Here is a 24,327-nt window from a genome sequence, read left to right as displayed (position 1 = left end):
AAGGCACTCCCAACACTACTTTTATAGGACATATGAGGAACATTCAATGAGGTAATGTCTCATTGACAAATTTAAACACAACATTTCAGAAAACTTGTAATATGAAAAATAATTGTCTTAATCGAAGTAATCAACTGGGGAGGTTTCATCGTGATATCTATTCACCTGCAGTGTTTCCCATTAACACACGGAACAAAACGGCATTTAAAGAGCTCGTTTAAATAAAATGCAACTCTACTGGGTAGTAAAAAGTAGATAATAGTCACACATTTTGCACCAGTTCGTGATCCAGTTTACGTGATCTGTTTGTAATTTGTTTCTGCACAAAACCTCCATTGAATTTCTGGTAACTTTAGATGCACATGTGCCACCTCTAGAGGGTTGAACAAAACACTTTTGATTTGATAACATTTTTGATTAACTTTTTTATGAATTTGAATGAATGAAGTTCAACTTTTGGAACATATCTGACTTAAAGGGATAGTTCGGGATTTTGGACATTAACTTGGTATGAAGTGTAGTGGATGCAAAGCTATCAGCTTACTTTCCGAGCTCCATTGTCGTAGTTCTGGCTGGTTCTGATTGTAGATAGTTTCGGCAAGCTGGCAGGGTCACGAAACTACAAGGTTTTACTCCTCAAAACTGTGTTAGTAATATTACTAACTGCAGCCGGCCTGCATTGTATTAACTGGCTTTTTCAAGAAACCAAATTAGTGCCAAGAGAAATTGGTTTCTGATTTGCACGTGGGTCATTGTTTTTATGGTGAAATGGGTGACCGTTTAGTGTACATGTAGTTTTGTTATAATTTCATGACTCTGTCAGATCGGAACCGGCAAAACTCAGAAACTGGAGCTCGGAAAGTAAGCTAATGGCTTTGCATCCACTACACTAGTATTTAATACAATTTAATGTCAGAAATCCCAAACTATCCATCCATCCAGGGCCGCTTTGGAGACAATGCCTAATCTTGAACCGGTTCTTTCTCCTTACTTCTTTTTGACTGCCAAAGAACCGGCTCTTGGCCAGGAAAACTGGTTCCAGGGCATCACCAACTCTTTGCTAGTCTTAAACCACGAACAAGACTTCAGGGGTTGGGGTCGGGATTATCTGACCAACAAGACCAGCTCAGTGCCTTTGAGAGAAACCAACTAAAATGTGTTTAAATCATTAATTTATTTGATTTGTTTAACTGCAATGTGATTGAAACGTGCTAGCACTAGCGGGCTAACGTTAGCAGGCTAGTGCTAGCTTACAACAAAGTCCAAAAAAAATCAACACCGGTATTTCTGCGATAAATCGTCAGTTGGGATTATATATTAATGAACTTCATTCATCTAACACATACTATTATTTAGTTAAAGTGATTATTATTTCTGCCTGGTATAGATATTCTCAGTGTCATCCTGGGTGACATCACTTCGACCAAAAAAGAAACGCTTGCACATCATTGGCTGAAAGTCATCACTCAGAGTCATCATGTCAGTAATGATCAGGATATTTGGAGCCCTTTGAGGTATAATTAGAATGAAACCTTGCACCTAAATGAACTGCACAAGGCCTCACTTTGACTTTGGCATCATTTTATTATCAATGTTTGGTTCATTTTGACTTTAAATTAAACATGTGTGTTTTTCTACCTATTTCTGTATCTGTGATTGTAGCCATTCTGCGTATTTTGGGGTCTTTAAGTAGGTGAAGAGTCAGTTTGTTTAGATTTTGTAGACAATCTGCTTCCTGATTTGATATAAATGAGTGTTTAATGAGCTCACCTTTAGGTCATACTCCTGGCGGGTGTCCAGGGTGTCGCTGCGGAGGTCAGACTTGAGCTCTATGTCATCTTTAAAGGGCTGATTGGAAGGAGAGAAGGACACAGAGGGGAGAAACTAAACCGTCAAACAACAAAACAAAACAAAAAGGAGGAGAGAAGGTGCCGTAACAAAACAGAAGAGGGAAGGAGGCAACAGAGTATGACAGGAAAAGAGAAAATGGAATTAAAAGTGTTAAAAGGAGTGATTACAGGGGAAAACACAAGAGTTTGCTTTTAGTCAGAAAGTACAGTGTGGTGTAGGGAGAGGTTACTGAGTTAATGTGAGGTTTTTTCTACGACTACAGGCTGTGTAAACAGTGTCCGGCCCAAGCACACATATCCCGCTGCTGCTCACCGAGTACATGGCCTTGACCATGCGCGAAGCCGTGGACACGCTGCCGGAGTCCTCCTCTAAGCTGTGGGTCTCCTTGTTTATCGTCTCCACCTTGATGTCGGGCTTACCCAGCGTGACCCCGCGCCGACCTGGAAGCAAAACACGGCGAGGTTGAATACAGCTGGACACACACATCTTCGTTGGTGTGTTTTCATGAGCCGGAGGAGCAAGTTCAGAGGGGACCTACATCCATATGTTGGAGAGGAAGTTATCTTTGGTTGGCAGCAGGCTATTTGGTCTAGTGATGAGAATTTAAACCATAATCCTCTAAAAAAAAAACATGAATACTTGTACTGTATATTCAGATGTGGTCTTTATACTGTGTGTGTTGAGCACATGGAGGTTATGACTCACTGCCTTTGCGCTGCCGGTAGAAGATCAGAACGAGGACCAGCAGAAAGATGAATAGGAGGATGGTAGAGCCCACCGTCCCACCAGCTATTATCCCCACTGGGACTTCCTCTGAAATGAGAGGGAGAGAGGGGTAAAGGAATAAAATGCTTGTCAATATCTGCAAGATTTAATGGAACAAAAAGATCTTATGAACCTGATCTGGCTTATCCAGTGAACAATCCAAATATTTTACACCTTCAACTGATGCAAAAATACTGTACGTACAATATTACTACCATTGCATCAGTCCTACTGGTTGATTTGCAACATGTTTTACAATCAAATGGGTAATTCGCATTGTTTTAGATTGAGGTCTTACTAAAGTCTCACTGAGCATTACTCTGTCAGGGCGCTTTGACACAGTTTTGTAGACTCGTTTTTCACTTGGTTTGGTTAACATTCACACTACACTTTGTCAAGCAGAACACACATTGTGAACAAATATCAAGTGGTCGCTCGACAATAGAGACAGGGCACACTTAAACCCTGCCCCCATCAGGGGGGAAAACAGTCCATCGCTCTCCATTGAGTTTGTATTAAAGAAGGAGTCTCCTTGAATTTCGTCTGCTAGTAAAAAAAAACTGAAAAAATGGTCAAAAGCTGTTGTGTGGTAGAAATGTAGCACCAAAAGGTTAAATAACCCAGAACTAAGTTCTCAAGAAGTGCCAAACCAAAAGATCGGCTTTAAAAAAAACGACAAAAATGGATACAGACGCATACATACTTGAGACATCAGCAGTTACAATGAAAAAATTTATCCTGAAACTCAGAATATTTAATGTTAACTTTTAGACAGCCATGGGCTAAAATGCAAATAAAATGTGTGTTTCTAGCTAAAGCTATTTGATTTAAACATTTCATATGATTATTTTAGCGCTCTATGTCTACCAGAGAGAACAAGCTAATGTTAGCTAAGCTATGTGTCAGCAAGCTAATGTTAGCTAATATCCACATTTGTCCTCTAAAAAGTTCAGTTTTTCAGTTCACCAGATTTTAAAAACTTAGTTATAGGTTTGTGACCTGTTAGTGGTACATTTTACTACACACCAGCTTTTATAATTTTTTTTCTGTATTTGCTAACATAGGGAATTGCCAGGGAGGCTCTTTCATTCAAAACAAAGCCAATGGAGCACACGTGATTGTTTTCCCTTCCACTCTGCAGGGACCAATGGCTGGAGAAGCAGTTTAGCACAAAGTCATTAAAAATTAGGACCCAAAGGTATTTTCTGAATATAAAGCAGTTTTCACATGTCAAGCATGGTAGTTGTGGTCTGTAATGAATGCCAAAGTATGGGGGCTTCACTTACCGGCCACTTTATTATGTACACCTGTGCAACTGCTTGTTAACAGAAATATCTAATCAGCCAATCACAGGGCAGCAACTCTATGCATTTAGGCAGGTAGAATTGGTGAAGACGACCTGCTGAAGCTCAAAGCAAGCATCAGAATGGGGAATAAAGGTGATTTAAGTGACTTTGAATGTGGCATGGTTGTTGGTCTAAGTATTACACAAACTGCTGATCTAACAACCATCTCCAGGGTTTACAGAGAATGGTCCAAAAAAGAGAAAATATCCAGTGAGCCTTGATGCCTTGTTGATGCAGGTCAGAGGAGAATGGCCAGACTGGTTCAACAATCTCAAATGACCACTGTTATGCCTGTTACACGGTTACAACCAAGGTATACAGAAGACCATCTCTGAATGCACAGCACTCAGATGGGCAGACGGGCTACAGCTGCAGAACACCACACCACCACTTTATTAGGTACACCTTGCTAGCCAACAGTGAGTGTACATTATCTGGTCGAATCCTTTGTATAATATTAACATAAAATAGTTGCTTAAGTGAACTATTGCTGATTTGCCATGAAAATACTTATTCACTGGTGTTTTTTAGTTACAACTGTAGTATTTACTGTGGTAATAACAATGTCTTTGAAAAAAAAAAAAAAAAAAGAAAAAAAAAAAAAACCAAGACAAATAATAAATAAAACGCACCAGTCTCCTCCAGTGTGATGATCATGGTCCCCGGGCCAAACGAGTTCCATGCCGTGCAGTTGTAGGTGGACAGGAAGTCAGACTCCATCACGTTGTTGATAGTGAGGGTGGAGAGGACGCCGCCGCCTTCGGCTGACGGTTTGCTCTGCTCCACCGTGTATCTCTCCAGCAGCGTTCCCTTCTCCTTCTCCCACACATTCTCCTTCCACGCCCACACCTGCAGAAAATGTATAAGACGAATGATATGAGTGCAAATTAATTGCACAAAAAATGCTCCCAGTTGTAAAGGCCTTAACTCTAGGCAATAAAGTCAATGTTGAACTATTCCTTTAAGGACAGCCATAAAAGCAGCATATTACAGTCCTTTTTAAAACTAATCCCTTGCCCTATGAGTGTTGTTTAATGAGCTGTTATCTTGTATCGCACATAAAAAAACATTTTTAGGAAAATCTCAATTGACTTGTATAAAGTTTAAAGTTCCCTGTGGATTTCATGAAAAACTCTAATCCGGTTGCATAAACAGTCAGTAAACATGTGTGCAGCTGTTCCTGTTTGGTTTTGTTGGTTTGTTTTATTAAAATGAATTGGTAATTAATTAGATCACCACTGATGCCTCAAATAAGGGCACTGATTTTAATATGGATTATTATCATACAGTGGGTTTTATTTTCCATCTTATGTTCCGCATGCTATCTATTCTATTTTATCTTATTTTTACTGTTATTGTCAAGTGTGTCCATTAATTATGGTTTATTCCAGGGATGCATGATATTCGGAATTTTTACCAATATTTTCAACTCATTTTGGCTGATTGCCAATGCTGACATATGCACATTTTTTTTCCAACTAATTGCAGGGAACATCAAGTCTCTCCTGTAATGGATCTCACTGGAGTGCTCGTTGAAAAGTTACAGCAGTAAAGAAATGGACCCAAAGTAAAGTAAGTCTCGCCCACAGAGATGCTCTAAAAATAGTAATAAAGGTAGTTTGATTCTGTAGACGGCATCATTGACCTAAGCGGGTTTTAGGCCGACTGTTACCGTTATGGTAAACTGACATACTTGTGTGGACCAGGGCTTGGACTTGGATGAAACGTAACCATTATAAAAATTTGTATTAATCTGGGGTTTTTCCAACGTTTTAATCAAATTAAGCAAATGTGTCCCTGTCTGCTGCATGTACAGATACTGGCTTTGGGTTACATCAGACCAGTGTTTCTGCTAAAGGCTGGCAGGCTAGATAAGGTCAACTATATGTTAAGATAAAGGGAAGTACACATGAGAGGGGGAGTCAGACACGGGTCAGATGTATTTCTGCTGACCATACCTTTGACTTTGGGGAACTGAGAATAACAGCATAGTGTCAAACAGGTCAGCTAGACGTTGGAAACCTCCCACTATAGGAGGCATATAAGCCAACAGTTTTGACTATCATGTGAGCCTTTTTCTCTGTAACCTTACTCGCTGTGTTGCATGATTTAAACGCTCCTCTTGTACAAGATTTTAATTAAATTCAACTTAAACTTTGATACTCTGAATCCAACTGTCTTTATTGAAGGGTCACTATGAAAAATTCTTATAACAGTAACAACCACATTATAAAAGTTGACTTACAGTGTTAACATCAATGTCTTTTCCATTTGTGTGGATTTTGGAGCCACTGTTTGATTTTGGAAGAACTAAATAAGCTCCCTGGAGTGGTGACTATAGCCGTGTTTCCATTAAAAACAAAGCAAATATGTACATGTCCTGTACTATCAGCGCTCAATAAAAATAAATGTTAAAAAAAAAAAAAAAAGTTAATAATAAAATAAAAATAAAAAGTTAATAATAAAAACAAATAAAAACAAATAAATAAATTAATAATAACTAAAGCAAATCAGGGACGTTTCTATCAACTGGTTTAGAGCGAATAAACAAAGCTGCATAAACATACTTTTGCCAGAAGATGGCAGTGTAACGTATTGCTGTAGCTAATCGGTCAGTAAACAGTAGAAGAAGAAGAGATTGCGCAAGAGAGAAAAATAAAATGAACAACACAAGTTACTTATCGGACAACTTTGGCCACCCACAAAAGAAAATATGTCTTCAGGAATTCAATTCAATTGGGCAATTTATAGTTATATATAAAGTTATAGTTTAGTGCATTAGCTATTTTTCGAAAAAGTCAAAAAACATCTTGAGTGAGCCTAAAAACGTCTATGCGCATTTTCGAAAGTTTTATCAAATTCTGGTATTTCCATCAAGTTTTTCTCAAGGGAATCTTCAAAATGTGCATCTTAATTTGTTAAAAGAAACATGGCTAACGTGTCATTATGCTTAATGTAGACCTTTTATATTTCCATATTAGCTGCTTAAAGGTGCCACAATGGAGAACTTGAGACAGTCTTGGAACTCGGCTCAGACTCGACCGTGATGACTTGGTGTGTGACTCGGACTTGAACTCAGGTAATGATGACTCGACTCTGAGTCTTCTTGGTAACTTGGACTCAGACTAGAACACTGGGGACTCGGACTGACTCGGACTTGAGAATTAGTAATAATAATAATAATACAATGCGCTTGAAAATGTACACATTCGTGGTAATGTTGCATCATCATATTGGCAAAAATGGTAATTTCTCTCATATTCCTATTTTACATTAAAAGCCTTTATTTGCAAATACGATGACTTGTTGTAAAGCAATTTATGTTGCATTTCATGAATAAAAGGAACTACACAAATTAAGCTTATTTTAATTATTATTATTATTTTTGTTAATTAATTGATCAATAGATGTATTACCGTTTTGATTGTGACTGAAACCCTGTACAAGCATCATAAAGGATAAAAAATAATAATTTAAATGACATGTTTCATACATTTCACATCACAGTAATAGGCATAACTACATATAATAATATATTATTATACACGCTGTAGTCTAACTGGAGCACATGCTGTAGGAAGGTATGACAGAAATAGTACACACGCTCATGTAAACACAGATTTTTGCGTGACTTGCCAAGACGAGCAACAGTTTGTATGTTTCTGCAGACTGAAGTGGAGGTGGGTGGGGGTGACCGAGCTGGCGAGAATCTTGCACATTCTCCAATTTTAAAGCCACTAAAAGCAGCTGTATTATTCAGCATTGAAGTACTGTACTAAGGCGAGTTAATTATGCATAAGCCCACATGTTCCCATAATCTGCCCACTTATTCCAGAGGAGGATAATCTCCTGGCTGTGTCGTTTACTGGGACAACTGTTCCTCTCCACTCCTTTATATTTTATAGATCTTTTTCTGTCCCAACCTCCGCCGCTTGCATTAGGAGCGCTCGCTGAGAGTCAGGACGGATCAGTCACAGAGGAACTACTACTACTGCATTTCCGAGTGGAGAAAGCATCCGGGCTGATTTCTGACGCAGGAGCTAAAAGCGGAGCGGCTTAGCGTTGGTTTGTTTATGTGATGGGATGGAGGGAAATTCTGTGAGAGTTGAAGGGTGAGTCACCACGCAAAAAAGAAAAGGGGACAGTGCCTAAAAGCATTTACTGTGCAGGAGTGGAGCCATTTAGGAACAGGAATGTACAGTAATAGTAAAATACAAACCGCTGTCGGACTAAAGGCTACGACCTTTGGGATCAAAGCTGTTCCTTGTTTGGCACATTTCGTCTGAATAATTGAATCTGGGCTAAAATGTGGACATTATTACTGTGGGTTTGGTGCCAAATGAAATGTTTCATGCCTCACATTTTCTTATGTTTTCACTTACAATCTTATCTGGAGGAGGTGTACTGGCTATGTAGCATTTCACCTCTCCTCGCTCCCCTTTCACTGCATACTGGGCTGGATCACTGGAGATGATGGGAGGACCTGCACCGGCCAAAAATAACAAGAAATGTAAGTGCATGTAAAAGAAAGAAGTAAAAGTAATAACAGTTAAATAGAACAAAAAATGATATTGTAACTTGGTGTTTTTTCTAGAGCCCGACTGATTTTTAAGACTGATGCTGATACTGATTTTTGGGGGGGGATTCATCAATAACCGATGTGGTGGCAGATATAGTAATTTATTTTGAGCTGGAATGAAATAGACCTTTTTTATATGGATTGCACACTGATTTTTCACCACTCAGCAAATGTGACAGTTACAGTCTCAAACATAAATTTGTTTTTTTAAATAAAATTTTATCACATTTATTAAATAATATTTAACACTGTTATACAAACAATGTATTACATTGTCAGCCAATTCCATAAATAGTAACTGAGAAAATAAAGAATAAATAGGAATAAAATAAATAGCTAAGTAAACAGCATTACTGTTCAGTTTTAGTCAACTGCTGACTATTTTAAAAAAAATAATAGCAACATTTTCTGCGTTAGCTGCCCATAAAGTTGGAATAATTTTGTTTTCAGACACAATCCTCTGTTGATTGTGGTTTCATTTTCATTGTGATATGTTTGTAAGAGATTGATTAATAAAGTTTTCAGAAGATTTGCACTTTATCTGTCAATAATAAAACACACTGTCACAATCATTTCATGCAAAGAGGTAAAAAAAATATATTATTCCGACTTTATTGGCAACTGTGATTATTGTGTAAAAAAGAGTTTTCATGACAGCCCATATCAGAAAGCATATCTGCCTTTGATAGGGCAGCATGTTTTGGGCTCTAGTATTTTTCTTTCTCTTTTTTAAAACATTGACCTTAAACAGGCTGTTCAAAAGGAATTGCATTATTTCCAAAAATAAATGGACACCACTTTGGACGTACAACATTTCTTTTTTCAATTACTGACAAGCTGACCTTTCAGAAAGTACACGATTTTCATCTACAAACATGAAAGTGTGTGCATGTTTCCTGACCGTTGACGGTGAGCGTGACCTCAGTCTCTCCTACTCCGATCCGTGGGACGATGGCCTTACATACGTACTGGCCGGCATCCGCTTGGCTCACCGACTTCAGATACAGCTGGTTGCTGTTACTCAGAACCTGTGGGGGAGTGGAAGAAAAGGACACAAATATAAACAAGACAAATCTGCTAAAACAACACTAGGGGATAAACAAAATAAAAGCCCACATGTACACGTAGATGAGAGGCTAATGTAGTGGAGCTCCATATTGTAGAGCTTATCATGTTATGTATTATTTGAGTATATGTGTTCTACTACTCTGACCCGAACTGGCTAACAATGCAAACTTGCACATCCGCTTTTAACCCATCACAAAGGTTTTGCAGTTGCCTAGCAACCACATCCATCGGAAAATTAGCTGTGGGAAAATTATGGCTAAATATGAAACCACCTAGAGAGAGAGAGAGAGAGAGAAAGAGAGAGAGAGAGAGAGAGAGAGTGACACCTGAACTGATTACATGGATGTAGGTGGAAGTCAGTTCATAGACATTTACTGTGCTGTAACTGTCTTTAGTCCTGATCTCTTTACTCCAAAACCCTCTGAACTGTAGTTTAATGAGAGTCATTGGTCAAAGCAACTGTTAATGTCAACCACCAATAGTTCACTTTTTAATAAGACTGTACCAATTTTTTTAAATTCTAAGCTTCTATTGAGTTTTTTTCGCGTCTTTCATCATATCGACAACTTCAAGCTTAATAATAAAAAAAAATCCTTGAACAGAATAATCATTTTGAATGAAGTCATTCATCAGATGGATCTGGATATTGAGTGCTGAGTGCAGAGTGAATGTAATTAAAAAGCTTTGAGTTGTCTTATCTAAACAAAGCGAAGTTAGTTAAAAAAAGTTTCAGTTTGGATTAAACAAACAAGATATATCATGTTAATTAGTAGACATCCATGCTGTGATCTGGTATAAAAAAATTATGCAAGAATTAAATTTTTCGGCTGTTGTGCAAATTGATAATAAACCACCTTATTATGAAATAAACCAAGTAAGCCATACATTTTCTGAATGCTCTAGGTGTGTTGTTCGTGCTTGTAAAGTTTAATGAGGAACAGGTCAAGTTATACAGTGAGTTTCAAAAGTCAAGTTTCAAAAAATGCTCTCATTACAATAAAATGGCCACTATGGATGGCCACACATGAATAAATTGGGCTTATCAAATCCACAAGAGGCTCAGCTTTCCAGTAATACCCGATTTATGCAATTCTTAGACTAGATACCCCAGTATGCAGAATATTATGGAAAATTATATTCATATATAATAGGCAAAAATAAGACAATTGCGCTACATGAGAAATACTGCATGTTTTTTTGCCCAAACTGAATGGTATTGGCATAAAATGGGCATGTCTGTAAAGGTGCGACTCATGGGTACCCATTAAATCCATTAATTTTCATTCAGATATCATGAGGTCAAAGTTTAAGGTACCCCCAGTTTTATTTACAATTCTACAATTCTACAGTGTCATTTAGCAGACACTTTTTTCCAAAGCGAACTACATTTAACACTTAACAGCACTTATTTATGTCCTCAATTCCTAAAAGTTGTCAAATGTAGCTTAACCAGATTTAGTTTTCCTTCTTCAGTTCATGTGAATGACCCAAAGACCAAGCGACTTGGATGCAGAGCTAAATAAAATCTAGTGTGCTTGCTCAATAGCTCCCACAGTACAGAAGCATATCGTTAGCCTCATAGCATATTTGCCTAAGTCATGTTTGAACGTTTTCGGGAAACAAGAAAAAACACAATTTTTAGTAAGCCCATTGGTATTCTTAATTGATATTGTAACAGTAAGTTCAAATAGAAGTGTGAACAAGTTTGCATAAAAAATTAAACACATCGATTTTAATAACAGATAAAAGTGACTTAGGCAGAATATGCCCTGACTAAGGCAATTTTTCTCTTACATATAAATAATGTAGTTTGGTTTGTATGTAGTAAAGTTTAGGCAGATATCACAATTTGGCCAAATGACTTAGGCAATTATGCTATGAGGCTAACGATATGTGGAAGATCCAGGTAGTTTTATACAGAGAACTCTAACTTTTTTTGTTTCATGTGCCACCAAGCAACATCATCCTAAACGACAGAATTCTGATGAAAAGAGTCGGCAAAAAGCTAAGGGGTTAAAGGACTACATTACAATCATTTCATTGAATAAATGTAATCAGACCTTAAGTGATTAAATGAATAAAAGACTGAAATTGAGAGAAATGGCAGCAAGGAGAGAATAAACACATCTCCAAACAAGATGTTGCCCCTGAATGACAGGCTGCTTTTGTAAACGCGGGAGAAGAAAGTGTGAACTGTAAAAATAGTGTGAATACAAGAACAGAGGAAAGCGTGGGCTCTTGGCTTCTTACCATGTTTGAACCCTTTTTGAACCAGGTGAGTGTGAGCGGAGGGTTTCCAGCCCATTTGCAGTTGAGGGTGACATCAGAGTCAACATCGACTGTTTTTGGCTGCGGCTCCACCAACAGAATCGGACCGACTGGAGACACAGAAACAGACAGAGATGTTGTTTGTTGTGCTTGAGTAATAATGCAGTGAGACTAAAGGGGAGAGCAGCTCAGAGGAAAGAGAAACACAACAATGGTGTGTTTTTTATCGCTGTGACTCCAGACTGTAGTGAGTGAAGTGGGACGCAAGTGACTGAAGTAGGTGAGATGAGTGTTGTGTGACTCACAGTGGACGTCCACCAGGATGCTGACGTTTGTCTTTCCCACAGCGTTGAACACCAGACAGGAGACGGGCTCGGTGAAGAAGGAGTGGTCGGCCTTGGTGGTGAACACACTCTCCCTGGCTCCCTGCAGCACCACGCCCCCCTTCGCCCAACTGGAGGTAAAACATTATAAACAATGAAAGAAAATACACACACCCTGGAAAAACACACATATATTAACCCCACAGCCCACTGGTGGTTATGAAAGGCATGTTTTCTTTTCAAAAGATCACAATAATAAAACCATTTATCATAAAAATTTGAAAAAAAAATTGAATTTTTTGTGAGATTGTCAAATTTCTTACAGTCCTTGAATAAAGCATGTGTCATGAATGCTTCTATTAGGAAAAATAATCAAAATTAAGGTTAAAATTGTGATATTTCATCAAAATCATTTCATTCTACGTGTCTCATTTAAAATTTTTGCCAAAAATTCCTTTTTTGCGCAAACCAGATCCTGTGAAAAACATTTAATTCTGCACTCCTCAACGCAACTGAGAAGACAAAAGTGACAAAAATTCAGTAAGTCTAACTTTGATATATTTACATTTACTTTTAAATAAATTACCCAAGAAATACAACTTTTGTTTTGGTCTTTTTTTCTGTTTTATGGCAATATAGTAATGTAAGTTTCAAGTTTCTTTTCATGTCTTTCATCATATTTTATGACAACTTCAAGCTTAATTAAAAAAAACAACCTTGAACAGAATACTCAATTTGAATAAAGTCATTTATCGGAGCTCAGCCAAAAATGACTTGGCTGAGACCAACAGTCAAATCTTTGACATATTTTACATTTATTTGAAAAAAAAAAAACCTTAAGAAATTCATCTTCTAGAGTGAGTAAAATGTGACAGGAACCATGAAACTGATCGGGGTTCAGGGGATTATTGTTTTCTTTCATACATTTAAATCAATTGTATTTATAGGCTCCTTTAAAAGCGGAATATAGAAACACAAACCCCGCACACTACATACGAAATCATACAAAAGCAAACTACTACTACTACATCTCTGTCATACACGGCCCAGTGAAAATAAATGTGCAGACCTGTATCCCATAATAGGAGGGTTGGCATGAGCCTGGCAGGTGAAGGTGACTCTGTCCCCCTCCAGGACAGAGCGAGGCTCAATGGACAAGGTCACTGTCGGTGGATCTGGAAGAGAGAGAGAGACTCACATAACAACAGCCTTATTACGTCTAATATATGCTGCAATCTGGAGGACAGTCTGATGCAAAATGGCTGCCATGCATTACTTAGTAATAGCTATGAAACATTCAGATGCTGGCAGATGTTTTATGTTTGAAAATAAGACGCCATGTTGCTTTTAATAAGTCTGAAATGTTTAAAATACTAATTTACACAGAAATAAGCAGGGTAGTGTATCCGTTCCAATCTAATCCACTTTATTTATATAAGCAAGCAAACACAAGGTTTCCAAAGTGCTGCCCAAAAAAATAAAAACAATAAATATATATATAACACAATAAAAGCGCCAAAAAAAGATAAGTAGACACTAGAAAAATAAAATACAATACGATCAGATGAAATAAAAACAGAATAAAATAAATAAAATGCACTGCCCCCAGAAAATAAAATATGCATGTATACAAATAAAATCATAAAATCGAGTAATTTCAGAACATTTTGTGTGGGAAAACTGAAATCAAATGACATTTTTTTAAATGCTATGTATCTCAATGTCACTGGCATCAATAAAATCATTGTGAGGGATTTTTTTAAGGAACAATCACTCAGATTATTCTCTATGTCTACTTGTATAATGTCAATGTCAAATGTAAAGTTGCATTTTTTTCCCCTGAAAATGTAACGTAATGATCCGTCTCTATCATATTGAACTGCTTACGGTGTACGTTGAGGGTGACAGTTGTGCTTTTGCCGCTGGGGATGGCCAGGTTAGTGGCCACACAGCTGTAGTTCCTCCCAGTGTCGGTGTCGACGGGCTGGATGGGCAGGTAGCTACGTGTCGTCACACGCTTCCTGTCTGGAAGCACCTCCTGGTGATGGAGGGCAGAGAGGCGAAATATTGACACAGGGTTCGTACACTTTAGCAGTGGTCAAATTCAAGCATTTTCCAAGGACTTTCAAGGTCAATTTTCAAGCTTTTCCAGTATCTTACACCTGTTGTAAGTTGCATGTTTTAGACGAGTATTTACATACTAAAAGGTGGAGATTTCACTTAACCCTTTATGGTACGGTGTTGCCCTCAGGCAACATACCCTTTTTTGGCAGATTTCTACAATGCATGTTTTTGAGTGATGGGATACTTTAAAAAAGAGGGAAGAGTCTAGGGAACCAATAGCAATGCTTTAATTTGTTACATTACCTCCAGGAGGCCATATTGAAACCCTTTTTTGCAGACTTTTCCAAAGGAAACAGTTTTACCATTTTGTGCCACAAAAAACCACTCAAATGTCGTTTCATGGCCCTTTTCCATCTGGAAAAAGTATATTCCTACTGATAGGTGAGTAAACCTTCTTTTTTGATAGTTTCATACACTTAGACTGTTCAAGACATTCATTTCAATGGGTCGTTGGTTCAATGGTACGGACAAGAAACGGGTAAAAAAGTTCCTTTTATAATGTTTTTTAAATTTAAAATGTTTTGAATTGTTCCCTGTTGAAGCTACTGAATATTTTACACATGTTTATTAAATAAATTATGTTAAAATTAATTTGAAAAACTTTCTTTTTCACTTGTGCACTGTTAAAAAAATGTTTTGCCCGTAGGCAACGTTGTACCATAAGAAAATTTCTTCAGAATGTGTTAATTTAGTCTATTTTCAGACAAAAAACACTTTTTTTCCCCAACTGGCATCATAATGCGTACCATAGAGGGTTAACCATACCAACAGCGATGGTATTACACTTTTAGGAGGAACGGTCTTCATTTCAGATAGGATACTCATTATTTTTTACATTGAACATGTGATTATCTATAGTCTATAGATGGATATAGGTCATTCATTCCAGCTGCCATAAGACTGTACAACACCAGCACAACCTGAACGTGTTGCAGTTTTTCTTTCTTTCTCTTCTGCACATTTTTGCATATAATTTGCACTCTGCACATTCCTCACTTAATTTGCACTAAGTTGTATATAGTATATTGTATATTGTATATTGTTAAATGTCTTTTTCTTAGATTGTTATTTTTTATCTTTATCTTAAATTCTGTGTGAAATCTGTATGGTCGGCTGTAACAAAGAAATTTCCGCACTGTGGGATTAATAAAGTCAATCTAATCCAGGGGTGTCAAACTCAAATACACAATGGGCCAAAATTTAAAACTTGAATAAAATCGCGGGCCAACATTGAACAAATAAACCTTTTAATATATACCAAACATGTTTTGCTTTAACATTAAATATGGAACCAGCAACGCTTATAAACATACAATATATAACTAAATGGTGCAGGCATGCAAAATCAAATTTCAAATAAAAAACACATCAATGTCATTAATTTACAATAATAATATAATAATGTGGTATTGCCTCGCGGGCCGAATAAAATTACACTGCGGGCCAAATTTGGCCCGCGGGCCAGAGTTTGACACCCCTGATCTAATCTAATCTAATATAGTCAGATTGCAAGAGAAATACAGTAAGAATTCCAAGCATTTACAAGCACTTTATCCAAATTCCAAGCACTTTTTAAACCTTGAAAATACAACATTTAACCCCTTAACGCCTGCTGTCGCAAATATGCGACAAACCGTTTGACTCAGTCAACCAGCCGAAATAGCGTCTGCATTCCCCCAATGCCGGTTAGTGCATATTCGCTACGGTTTACATAAATAAACGAGGGTGAATAAATAAAACATTGTTTTTTCACTGTTATATTACTGTGTTATTGTTATCCTATTATTGACCATTATGCCTGTTGTCGCAAATTTGCAACATACCAAAATTTCTATTTATTTTTTGTGCAAAAGTGAAATTAATAATCTCAACATTATTTACCATCTACTTAAAGGCAAAAACACACATAAAACATTTTTTTATATACAGCTATATAAATTCAGGCGTTAAGGGGTTAAATTCAAGCATTTTCAAGGATTTCAAGCACCCGTGCGAACCCTGTTTACAGGTCAGCTCAGATAGGTCATACATGTGTGTGTTTCGTGTGTCTGAGAGACACTTACAGTGGTGCTGGCGGCCCCGTCCACAGGCAGACCGTCTTTAAGCCACTCGATCATAGAAGGCGGTTTTGCCCCTCGAGACACGCAGCTCAGGTTGTAGGACTCCCCCGCATTCAGCAACACCTCCGGACCCCCATCGATCACCGGGTTGTCTGGGGGGACTGGAGCAGGAGAGGAGAGCGTTAGAAACATCTTACATGCTTTCTACAGACAAAGGCACTGACACACATACATATAAAACGTACTGAGGACGGTGAGTTTGGCCCTTCTGGACCTCAGGGCGGCATCAGGGGCCTGGCACTCGTACAGGGAGTCATCAGACAGATCAGCAGACAGGATCTCCAGGTTGTACTGGCCCAACTCCTGCACCCGCAACACGCGGTACCTGGGCCAGGCTGGGACACAAAGACACACATTGTAGATAAGAGTTAAAAGTCATGAATTTTAGAGAAATCCATAATTCCCCTCAGCTGTCAGCCACTTGAACACCACACAGAGGTGACCCACCTACTGTCCTGTATCTGCCCACATTAATGACTGTTTTTGACTATTTATGACTATTTATTACCATCCATTCATCTACCTGCACTGCTGCTTTACTGTACATTATTTACTGTATATATTTCTATAACTGTATATATCCTATAGCATATTCAATTCATACCTGCACTATATTTATACTCTGTGTTCATATGTAAATACCCTGCACTTTACTACTCTGCACAAACTACATTTCCTTGTCCTAGTACTTGTACTCTGTTCAATGACAATAAAGTTGAATCTAATCTAATCTAAACTAAACATGGAAAGAATGACATACAGACTTAGAATGAAAGAAAATGTCTTTTTGACTAAATGGGAGAAGTGGACGCGATGGGACACAGTTGTGAACAATTGAAATTATCTTATTCATATTCTTTTCTCTTATATCTGTAAACAGTGTAATTTAATAATGGACGCATGTAGCCATGACTGTTTTCTATTTGTTGTTCTCTTTTCAGTTGTATCTGGGTTTTTTCTACCACTTCACCCTATGGCTTCACCCATAGGATGTAATACATGGATCTATATGTATACTTTGATGTTTTAATGTGGAGCTGAAAATTTTCAATAAAAATTTAAGTTAAAAAAAAAAAAAAAAAAGTCATGAATTGTAAAAAGTGAGATTTTCATGTCTTTTTTTGATCATAAAACAGATCTAAGTGCTATAAAAAACCTGGATGCCATAAATCACAATTTATTGCAACAATCATAATCAGTATTACGCTGATCAATATTAAGAAAACGATTATTCATTGACTTTGGAAGTATCATACATTCATTAAATGAAATTAATAAAATAGAATAATATATATAATACTAAAATATTAATTAAATAATAAAAATAAACAACAGTGGATTTTCTTAAACTTATTTTTTTTAGATAAATAATCTATAATAATATAATACTACAGATGTGAATCTACATTCAAATAAATAATAATAAAATAATAATATTAAAAAAAGTAAGTTGTAATGTTCCTGCACTTCAGCAATGAATAATATAATAAAATAATATATATAAAAAAATTCAACCTTATATTCAAACATATATTTAATATTTTGGTTAACTACAATTAACATCTTCCAGTCAGTAACTCAGTATAACACAAGACCGAACGAGAGCATCACTGTGAAATGCAAAGAGGCACAATGATTTTTTTCAAAATCTTGATTATCGTGTTTTCATAATCATTGTAATGCCAAAAGTGTAACTGAAAATGAAATTTGATTGATCACCAATCACTAAAATACTGTGAAAGTATGAAAATCCACAGAAAAATCATCTGTGTAATTAAATGAGCCATCAGGACTTCCATAAGTGATCGTGATGTCACTGATCAACATGTAATTCATAAAGGTAGAAAGTGCTGTTACAGTGCTGGTAACTGTCATTCTCCGGCTGCAATGATGGTGCAGAGCTGCCAAGAGGAAGACCCAGAAACACTGACCAATCAGAGCAGACTGGACTGGAGCGTTTCAGACGGGAATACAGGGAGATGGTTGCCCATTAAGTTGGAATTTTGTTTTCAGATACAATCGTCTGTTAATTATGGTTTCATTTTCATTGTGATATGTTTGTAAGAGATTGATTAATAAAGTTTTGAGAAGATATTCACTTTATCTGTCAAGAATAAATCACATTGTCACAATGATTTCATGGAAAGAGGTAACAGCTATTAAATTCAAACTTTATGGGCGACCGTGTATATTCAGACACACAGTCTGAGAAACAAAATGTGTTTTTTGAACATTAAAGAATGTAAACATGTTAGTAAAAACAAAATGAACAAAATATGAAAATTAGCACAATATGTCCCCTTTAAATAATCAGAACTTTTATGGGGAACGCTATATTGTAAATTTTATATCTGACTAGGGTGGCTTTTTATATCTTTTTAAAGTAACAAAACCTGCACTTTTTGATTACATTATAAAGTGACACAGATGTCAAAAAGAGCAAGAAAAAGTTCATTTCCAATGCTTTTGCGCGGGACACATTTTCTTCTTTCTTTCTTCTTCATTTTCTCCTTCACAAACAGCCTTGAAATGTTAATCAATTTATTTCCCTTTTACTCTTGTTTCCCTCTGTGCTACTGCTGGCTGAAGGTGAATTTATGTTACTATATCTTCAACATTTGAACTCTCAGTTATAAGCTGCTGATTCGTCACGTCTCAGGATTCCCACATACCCATGTGGTCTGTATCAGAATTTGAAAAAAATGCGACACCAAACAGCGTGTGGCATTCATGCTGATAAGGACACATCAGGCGTGTGTCATACATGAAGCAAAAGCTGACTTTTTTTAGGGCACGTGATGTGATAAATATGCACAAACACAAATGCATGTCCATTCACACAATGCACACACACACGCAACCCATCCTCTCAAATCCTCCCTTTCCCTTCCCCCATCTGCCACACGGCCCAGCTGTGTCACTGCTGTACATTCTCACCATTAGGTGGCATCCACGCTCTCTCTCACCAGCAGGGGGAAAAGATGAATGCATTATGACAGCAACGTTTTAGAGGACTCAAATCGACTCTAGTCCATGGTGCAGAATTCATGTTTGCTGCCCAGACGTAGATCGCATGTGAAATTCTCTGTGCCGTCTCCGTGTGCAGCCTCTGAGCTGAGCTTTGCTGCTTGCCTAACCTTGTGTGTCCTTGTTTCTGCATGCATGTGTGCATGTGTGTGTGCCTTGTATATACGTGCATTTGCATGTGAAATGTTCAGAGCGAGAAAGCGTATGAAAAGCCCAGAGAACGAGGGAGGAGGGGGGGACAGAGGGACAGAGCCTCATACACACACACACACACACACACACACACACACACATTCGTATGTATGTGTGCATGAAGCGGTCAGTGTTCATTCACGTTTTTATTTAAAAGCTTTGGCTTGAAGCACTGGACCATTACAGTAACAATATGATTCAAAGAAAGAAAGGAGGGAGGGACAGGAAGAATGGAGAAGGGACAGACGTGGAAGGAGAGAGAGAGAGAGAGAGAGAAAGAGGAGAGCATGAACTGAGAGTGTGTCAAGCAAGATGAGGGTAAGGAGGAGAGAGAAAGAGAGACAAGGTAGAGAAGTTAAATGCAGAAAAGGAGTCAGTACAGCAGAGAGAAGCGGCTGAGAGAAGGAGAACAAGAGGGAGAGAAAGGAACAAGGGTGCTTAGATGAGGAGGTCGCAGGGGGATAGCATAACAGACAGTGGAGGAGAGGAGAGGAGAGGAGAGGAGAGGAGAGGAGAGGAGAGGAGAGGAGAGGAGAGGAGAGGAGAGGAGAGGAGAAAAAAACCCCACAACAACAGAAAATGAAAGCACAAAGTCTGGGGGAAACAACAGCGACAGAATGTCACAAATGATGCAGTGTCCCTCTGGACCAATCAGTTAAAAATATGCCCACTTGTTTTGACCAGTAATTGCACAGCCCCCTTTGGGCTAATCAGTGCAATTCTGAAAATGCTGCAACACAGCGATGAGATGCATCATTCCCCCAAGTTTAGTCAAAGTCAGACAAGCTGTGTCTTAAATCGTTGCTGTTGCGGTTGACAGACAGACAAGCGGGAGACTTAATAAATCAAACTGAAAGGACAAAAATGCAAAGACAAACTCGAGTGAGCGGTAAGGGCAGCTGTGGAATAGAATGAGGGCGGCGTATTAGCTGATGAATCTACTTTCAATAAAATAATTTTATATAACTGATATCAGCCAGGCAGTGTCACCCACTGTTAATGTGACAGAGGCGATGATGTGATGCTCCTCGACCCAGTTGAAGGCTGTCACTGTGTAAAAATGCGTCCAAGGGAGCATAAAGAGTTTCCCATCAAACACTGGATGGTACGTGTAAAAAGGTTGCCAAAGTTAAAATCAACCTAAATAAGAGCACAGTTTGTCACAACACGGTGTGATGGGGCAGCTGCTGTGTGTGGTAGGCAGACAGTAGCCCTCTTACATCTTTTGGCCAAAACTGCTTTGCTGGCTCAATCTAGCAGTAACTACAAAAATATTTTGTCAGCATCACAGTTACATACACGCAATGTCATGCTGGGAGAGCATGTACCATAAAATGCTGTGAGGTGAGGGAGAGACAGAGAACCACGTCTGCACAGTTAGCTTTGCAAAATAGCCTATTTTCCTACAATTAATTTAGAGTCAAATATTAAACAAGGGCAGAAAATGCCACGTCCATGTGTAGTCAGCCTACAGTTTAGGTAGTTTAGTGCTTATTGTGACAGAAATATACAGCTGATGTTGATCCTGTCAGATTAAATTGTGTACTTCTTTATTGATTCACAGTGTATGTTCCAAATGTATAACACTATTCATTATAAAAAGTGCTTATTTTTGTAGTTTTTCATTCGGTTAGGTGAACGATTGTTACTAGGTTTGGGCCGATGGTCAATTGAATTGGCAATCTGGGATAGTTTAAATCAATTGGCAGTTCCTATCTACCTGTTGATGGTTTGATTAGTTCTTTTTCGCCAGAAAAACTTTTCCATGGTGAGTTTTAAGGAGTACATATACCCCTTTTCAACCAAGGCAAGAACCATCTCTCAGCCAGGAAAGCTGGTTCCAGGGTGGCACCAACTCTTTGCTGGTCTTGAAAAGTGAAAAGTGAGCAAAAAAAAAAAAAACCCCTCCCAATATAAAGTCTAAGCTCCTCCCTCTGGAACAGACCATTCCAGGCCATTAAATAATAAACTCATGTTTAAATGTTTACATAAGTACATTGGACAACATCACTCAAATATTTCAGCCTCATATCAACATGGTGATACATATTCTACAGCAATACTTCAACCAATCAACCCTGAAACAAAGAGGAATAAAAGAAACATTGGTTTGGCCCAATTATGTCCCACATTCCACACAGGCAAATAAAAGGGCAGCATTCACTGTCCTCGGGTCCTTTCACCAACCAGGAAGTACTGCAGGCGGTAAGAAAATAATGCATAACAAATGTACATAAACTGTGTAATTGTTAATGAGCCACTATTTCTAGCTTTAACGCTAGTGTGTGCACCCACCAGACTATAGTTAGAAGATATCAGGCTACTCTTAACTGCACACTTATGACTTTGTGTTATAGGCAGGGTGATCTGCCATACAAGGATTGGGGGCGGGATAATCATGACCAACAAGACCAACTAAAACATGTATCATTAATTTCATTTGATTTATTAACTGCAATGTGTTCGATACCAGGTAGTCTGTGCTAGGTAGCTAGTTAGACCTAGCGGGCTAGCATTAGCTTACAACTAACATTAACATCTTACATTTAGTGTAAATAAGAACGTAATTTCCGTCCATAGCATTCAAGATGAGCAGTACAGTGTGTTGCACCAACCGTGTTTGAATGCCAATGCAACATTTGTAAAGAGATGTCTGCCCTTGGCATGAAGTTGGCTTGAAGTTGGCACTAGTTCACAAGTTCAACCAACTGCCAACCCTTTGCTTACTTCTAACTAACTATTCAAACAGTCGTCTTTTACTTTTATCTAACTTTATCAACCATGTACATGACTTTAAACCAAAAATTTGAACTGCTTAATCAGTACTTTTTCAATTTTTTTTCAATTTTAAAATTACCTACTACCTGTTTAAACTTCTGTGCTCACTTGCTAACTAGTTTACACACACAAAAATATTCTATACATATTGGGCCTCATTCATGAAACGTGAGCAGAACGAATTTGTGTGTAAACCGTTCGCAGACGGAAATTTACGTGCATCTCCGCATTCATCAATATTTTAGTAGCTCCGATCTTTTCGTAGCTACTAACAAAACCTACACATGCTGCTGACCACACGTAGTGCTTGTGTAAATTTAAGAACGCATATAAATAATGCTCGTCACTGTTGGAAATTACAATTTTAATTCATAATGCGTTCTGTTATGTACACAATACGCAGATGCCTTTGAAACATGTGATATAAACATGACAAACGATTAAAAATATAACATATTTAGTTTAATTAGTTGGCAATTGGCGGGATTAAGATTCAGATTAAACTCATAATTGTGAATTATCTATGTAAATTGACTCAATAGATTACGCGTTATTTTCTACATGTTAAATGATGATAATAAAAATATAGGCTAATAATAAAATCACAAAAAGGATGTAAACCATTACCATATGTGGATCAATTCTTATTAAACCTCCCACAGTATAAAAGGCCCTCAGTCCTAGTTAATGGTAACCATGGCTGAACTTGCACTTCTACATGATTTGGCGCAAGGCGCTATTTGGAGAGAGCGGTACTTCAGGGATCGGGCAGATCTGTTGGCTGAGAATGATGAATGGTTGATTAGTCGTTTCAGACTACCGAGACCAATTCTGTTGCATTTATGCAACATTATGGAGCCTAATCTGACGAGGCCAACAAAACGCAGCCATGCCATCCCTGCACACCTACAAGTGCTGTCTGTGCTTGGCTTCCTAGCCACAGGGACGTTCCAGCGGGAGATAGGTGACAGGTCCGGCATTTCGCAACCATCCATGAGCCGCATCCTGCCTGCAGTTCTCAGAGGTATCATTAAATTAATGCCAGAGTATATCCAATTTCCATATGGCGCACAACGGCAGACAGAAGTAATGCAGGGGTTCAGTGCAGTTGCAAACATGCCAGGTGTTATCGGTGCCATAGACTGCACACACGTACGCATCAAGGCTCCATCCGGTGATGCATTTGCTTACATTAACCGGAAAAACTTTCACTCCGTGAATGTGCAACTGATCTGTGACGCAGAGTGTGTGTTGTTAAACGTTGTGGCACGGTGGCCCGGTGGGACGCATGACGCATTCATCCTGCGTAATTGCGCAGTTGGCACGCGTTTGGAGGATGGAGCTGTGAGAGACGGCTGGCTCATTGGTAAGAATATAGCCTGCATAATCACATGTGTGTGTTATATATGGACTTACCTTTCTATATCCATAGGGGATAGGGGTTACCCACTGACGCCGTGGCTTATGACCCCACTGGCCAGCCCGCAGACACCACGGGAGCTGTCACACCACTACTAACAGATGAAAATTAAAAAATTTTTGGACTCCACTTCTCCCAAAATAATTTCAATCTCCGCTTCGGAAAAATTCTTTTTTCTTTCTCGTTCTTTTTTTCTTTGTGCCATGACTGACAGGTCGACAGGATGCCTCTACACACCTCCTTATATGGTGGTCATTAGCAATTCATGGGCGGGGTTCATGCTAATTGCTGATTACCGGGAGCGCGCTGCCACCTTGCGATGGATTGGCATTCATGATCATACACACGTGTTTACGATCAGATCTGAGTTTCCCGCGGCGTTCATGAATCCGGAGTAGGTTTTTAGTAGCGTAGGCTTTTATGTGCAAATCTACGCACAAATCTACTAACGTTTCATGAATGAGGC

The 24,327-nt window shown here is 38.2% G+C and overlaps 1 protein-coding gene across 1 annotated transcript in view; it reads right to left on the bottom strand.

Annotated features, from left to right (window-relative positions):
* Positions 1 to 24,327, bottom strand: part of kirrel1a (kirre like nephrin family adhesion molecule 1a) — a 52,354-nt gene that overhangs the window by 7,449 nt on the left and 20,578 nt on the right. Inside the window, exons 3-14 of the mRNA XM_059354867.1 lie at positions 16,630 to 16,779; positions 16,388 to 16,545; positions 14,088 to 14,238; positions 13,270 to 13,375; positions 12,183 to 12,331; positions 11,860 to 11,987; positions 9,443 to 9,569; positions 8,345 to 8,445; positions 4,595 to 4,811; positions 2,557 to 2,664; positions 2,164 to 2,291; positions 1,771 to 1,848 (exon numbers count right to left, since the gene is read on the bottom strand). Coding sequence (XP_059210850.1) covers positions 1,771 to 1,848; positions 2,164 to 2,291; positions 2,557 to 2,664; positions 4,595 to 4,811; positions 8,345 to 8,445; positions 9,443 to 9,569; positions 11,860 to 11,987; positions 12,183 to 12,331; positions 13,270 to 13,375; positions 14,088 to 14,238; positions 16,388 to 16,545; positions 16,630 to 16,779 — 1,601 coding nt within the window. The remainder of the gene's footprint in view (positions 1 to 1,770; positions 1,849 to 2,163; positions 2,292 to 2,556; positions 2,665 to 4,594; positions 4,812 to 8,344; positions 8,446 to 9,442; positions 9,570 to 11,859; positions 11,988 to 12,182; positions 12,332 to 13,269; positions 13,376 to 14,087; positions 14,239 to 16,387; positions 16,546 to 16,629; positions 16,780 to 24,327) is intronic.

The sequence above is a fragment of the Centropristis striata genome, chromosome 17, assembly GCF_030273125.1.
Source record: "Centropristis striata isolate RG_2023a ecotype Rhode Island chromosome 17, C.striata_1.0, whole genome shotgun sequence".
In the NCBI taxonomy this organism is placed as follows: Eukaryota; Metazoa; Chordata; class Actinopteri; order Perciformes; family Serranidae; genus Centropristis; species Centropristis striata.
Note: the sequence above shows the minus strand (reverse complement) of the source record. Positions and strands in the feature narration are given on the sequence as shown.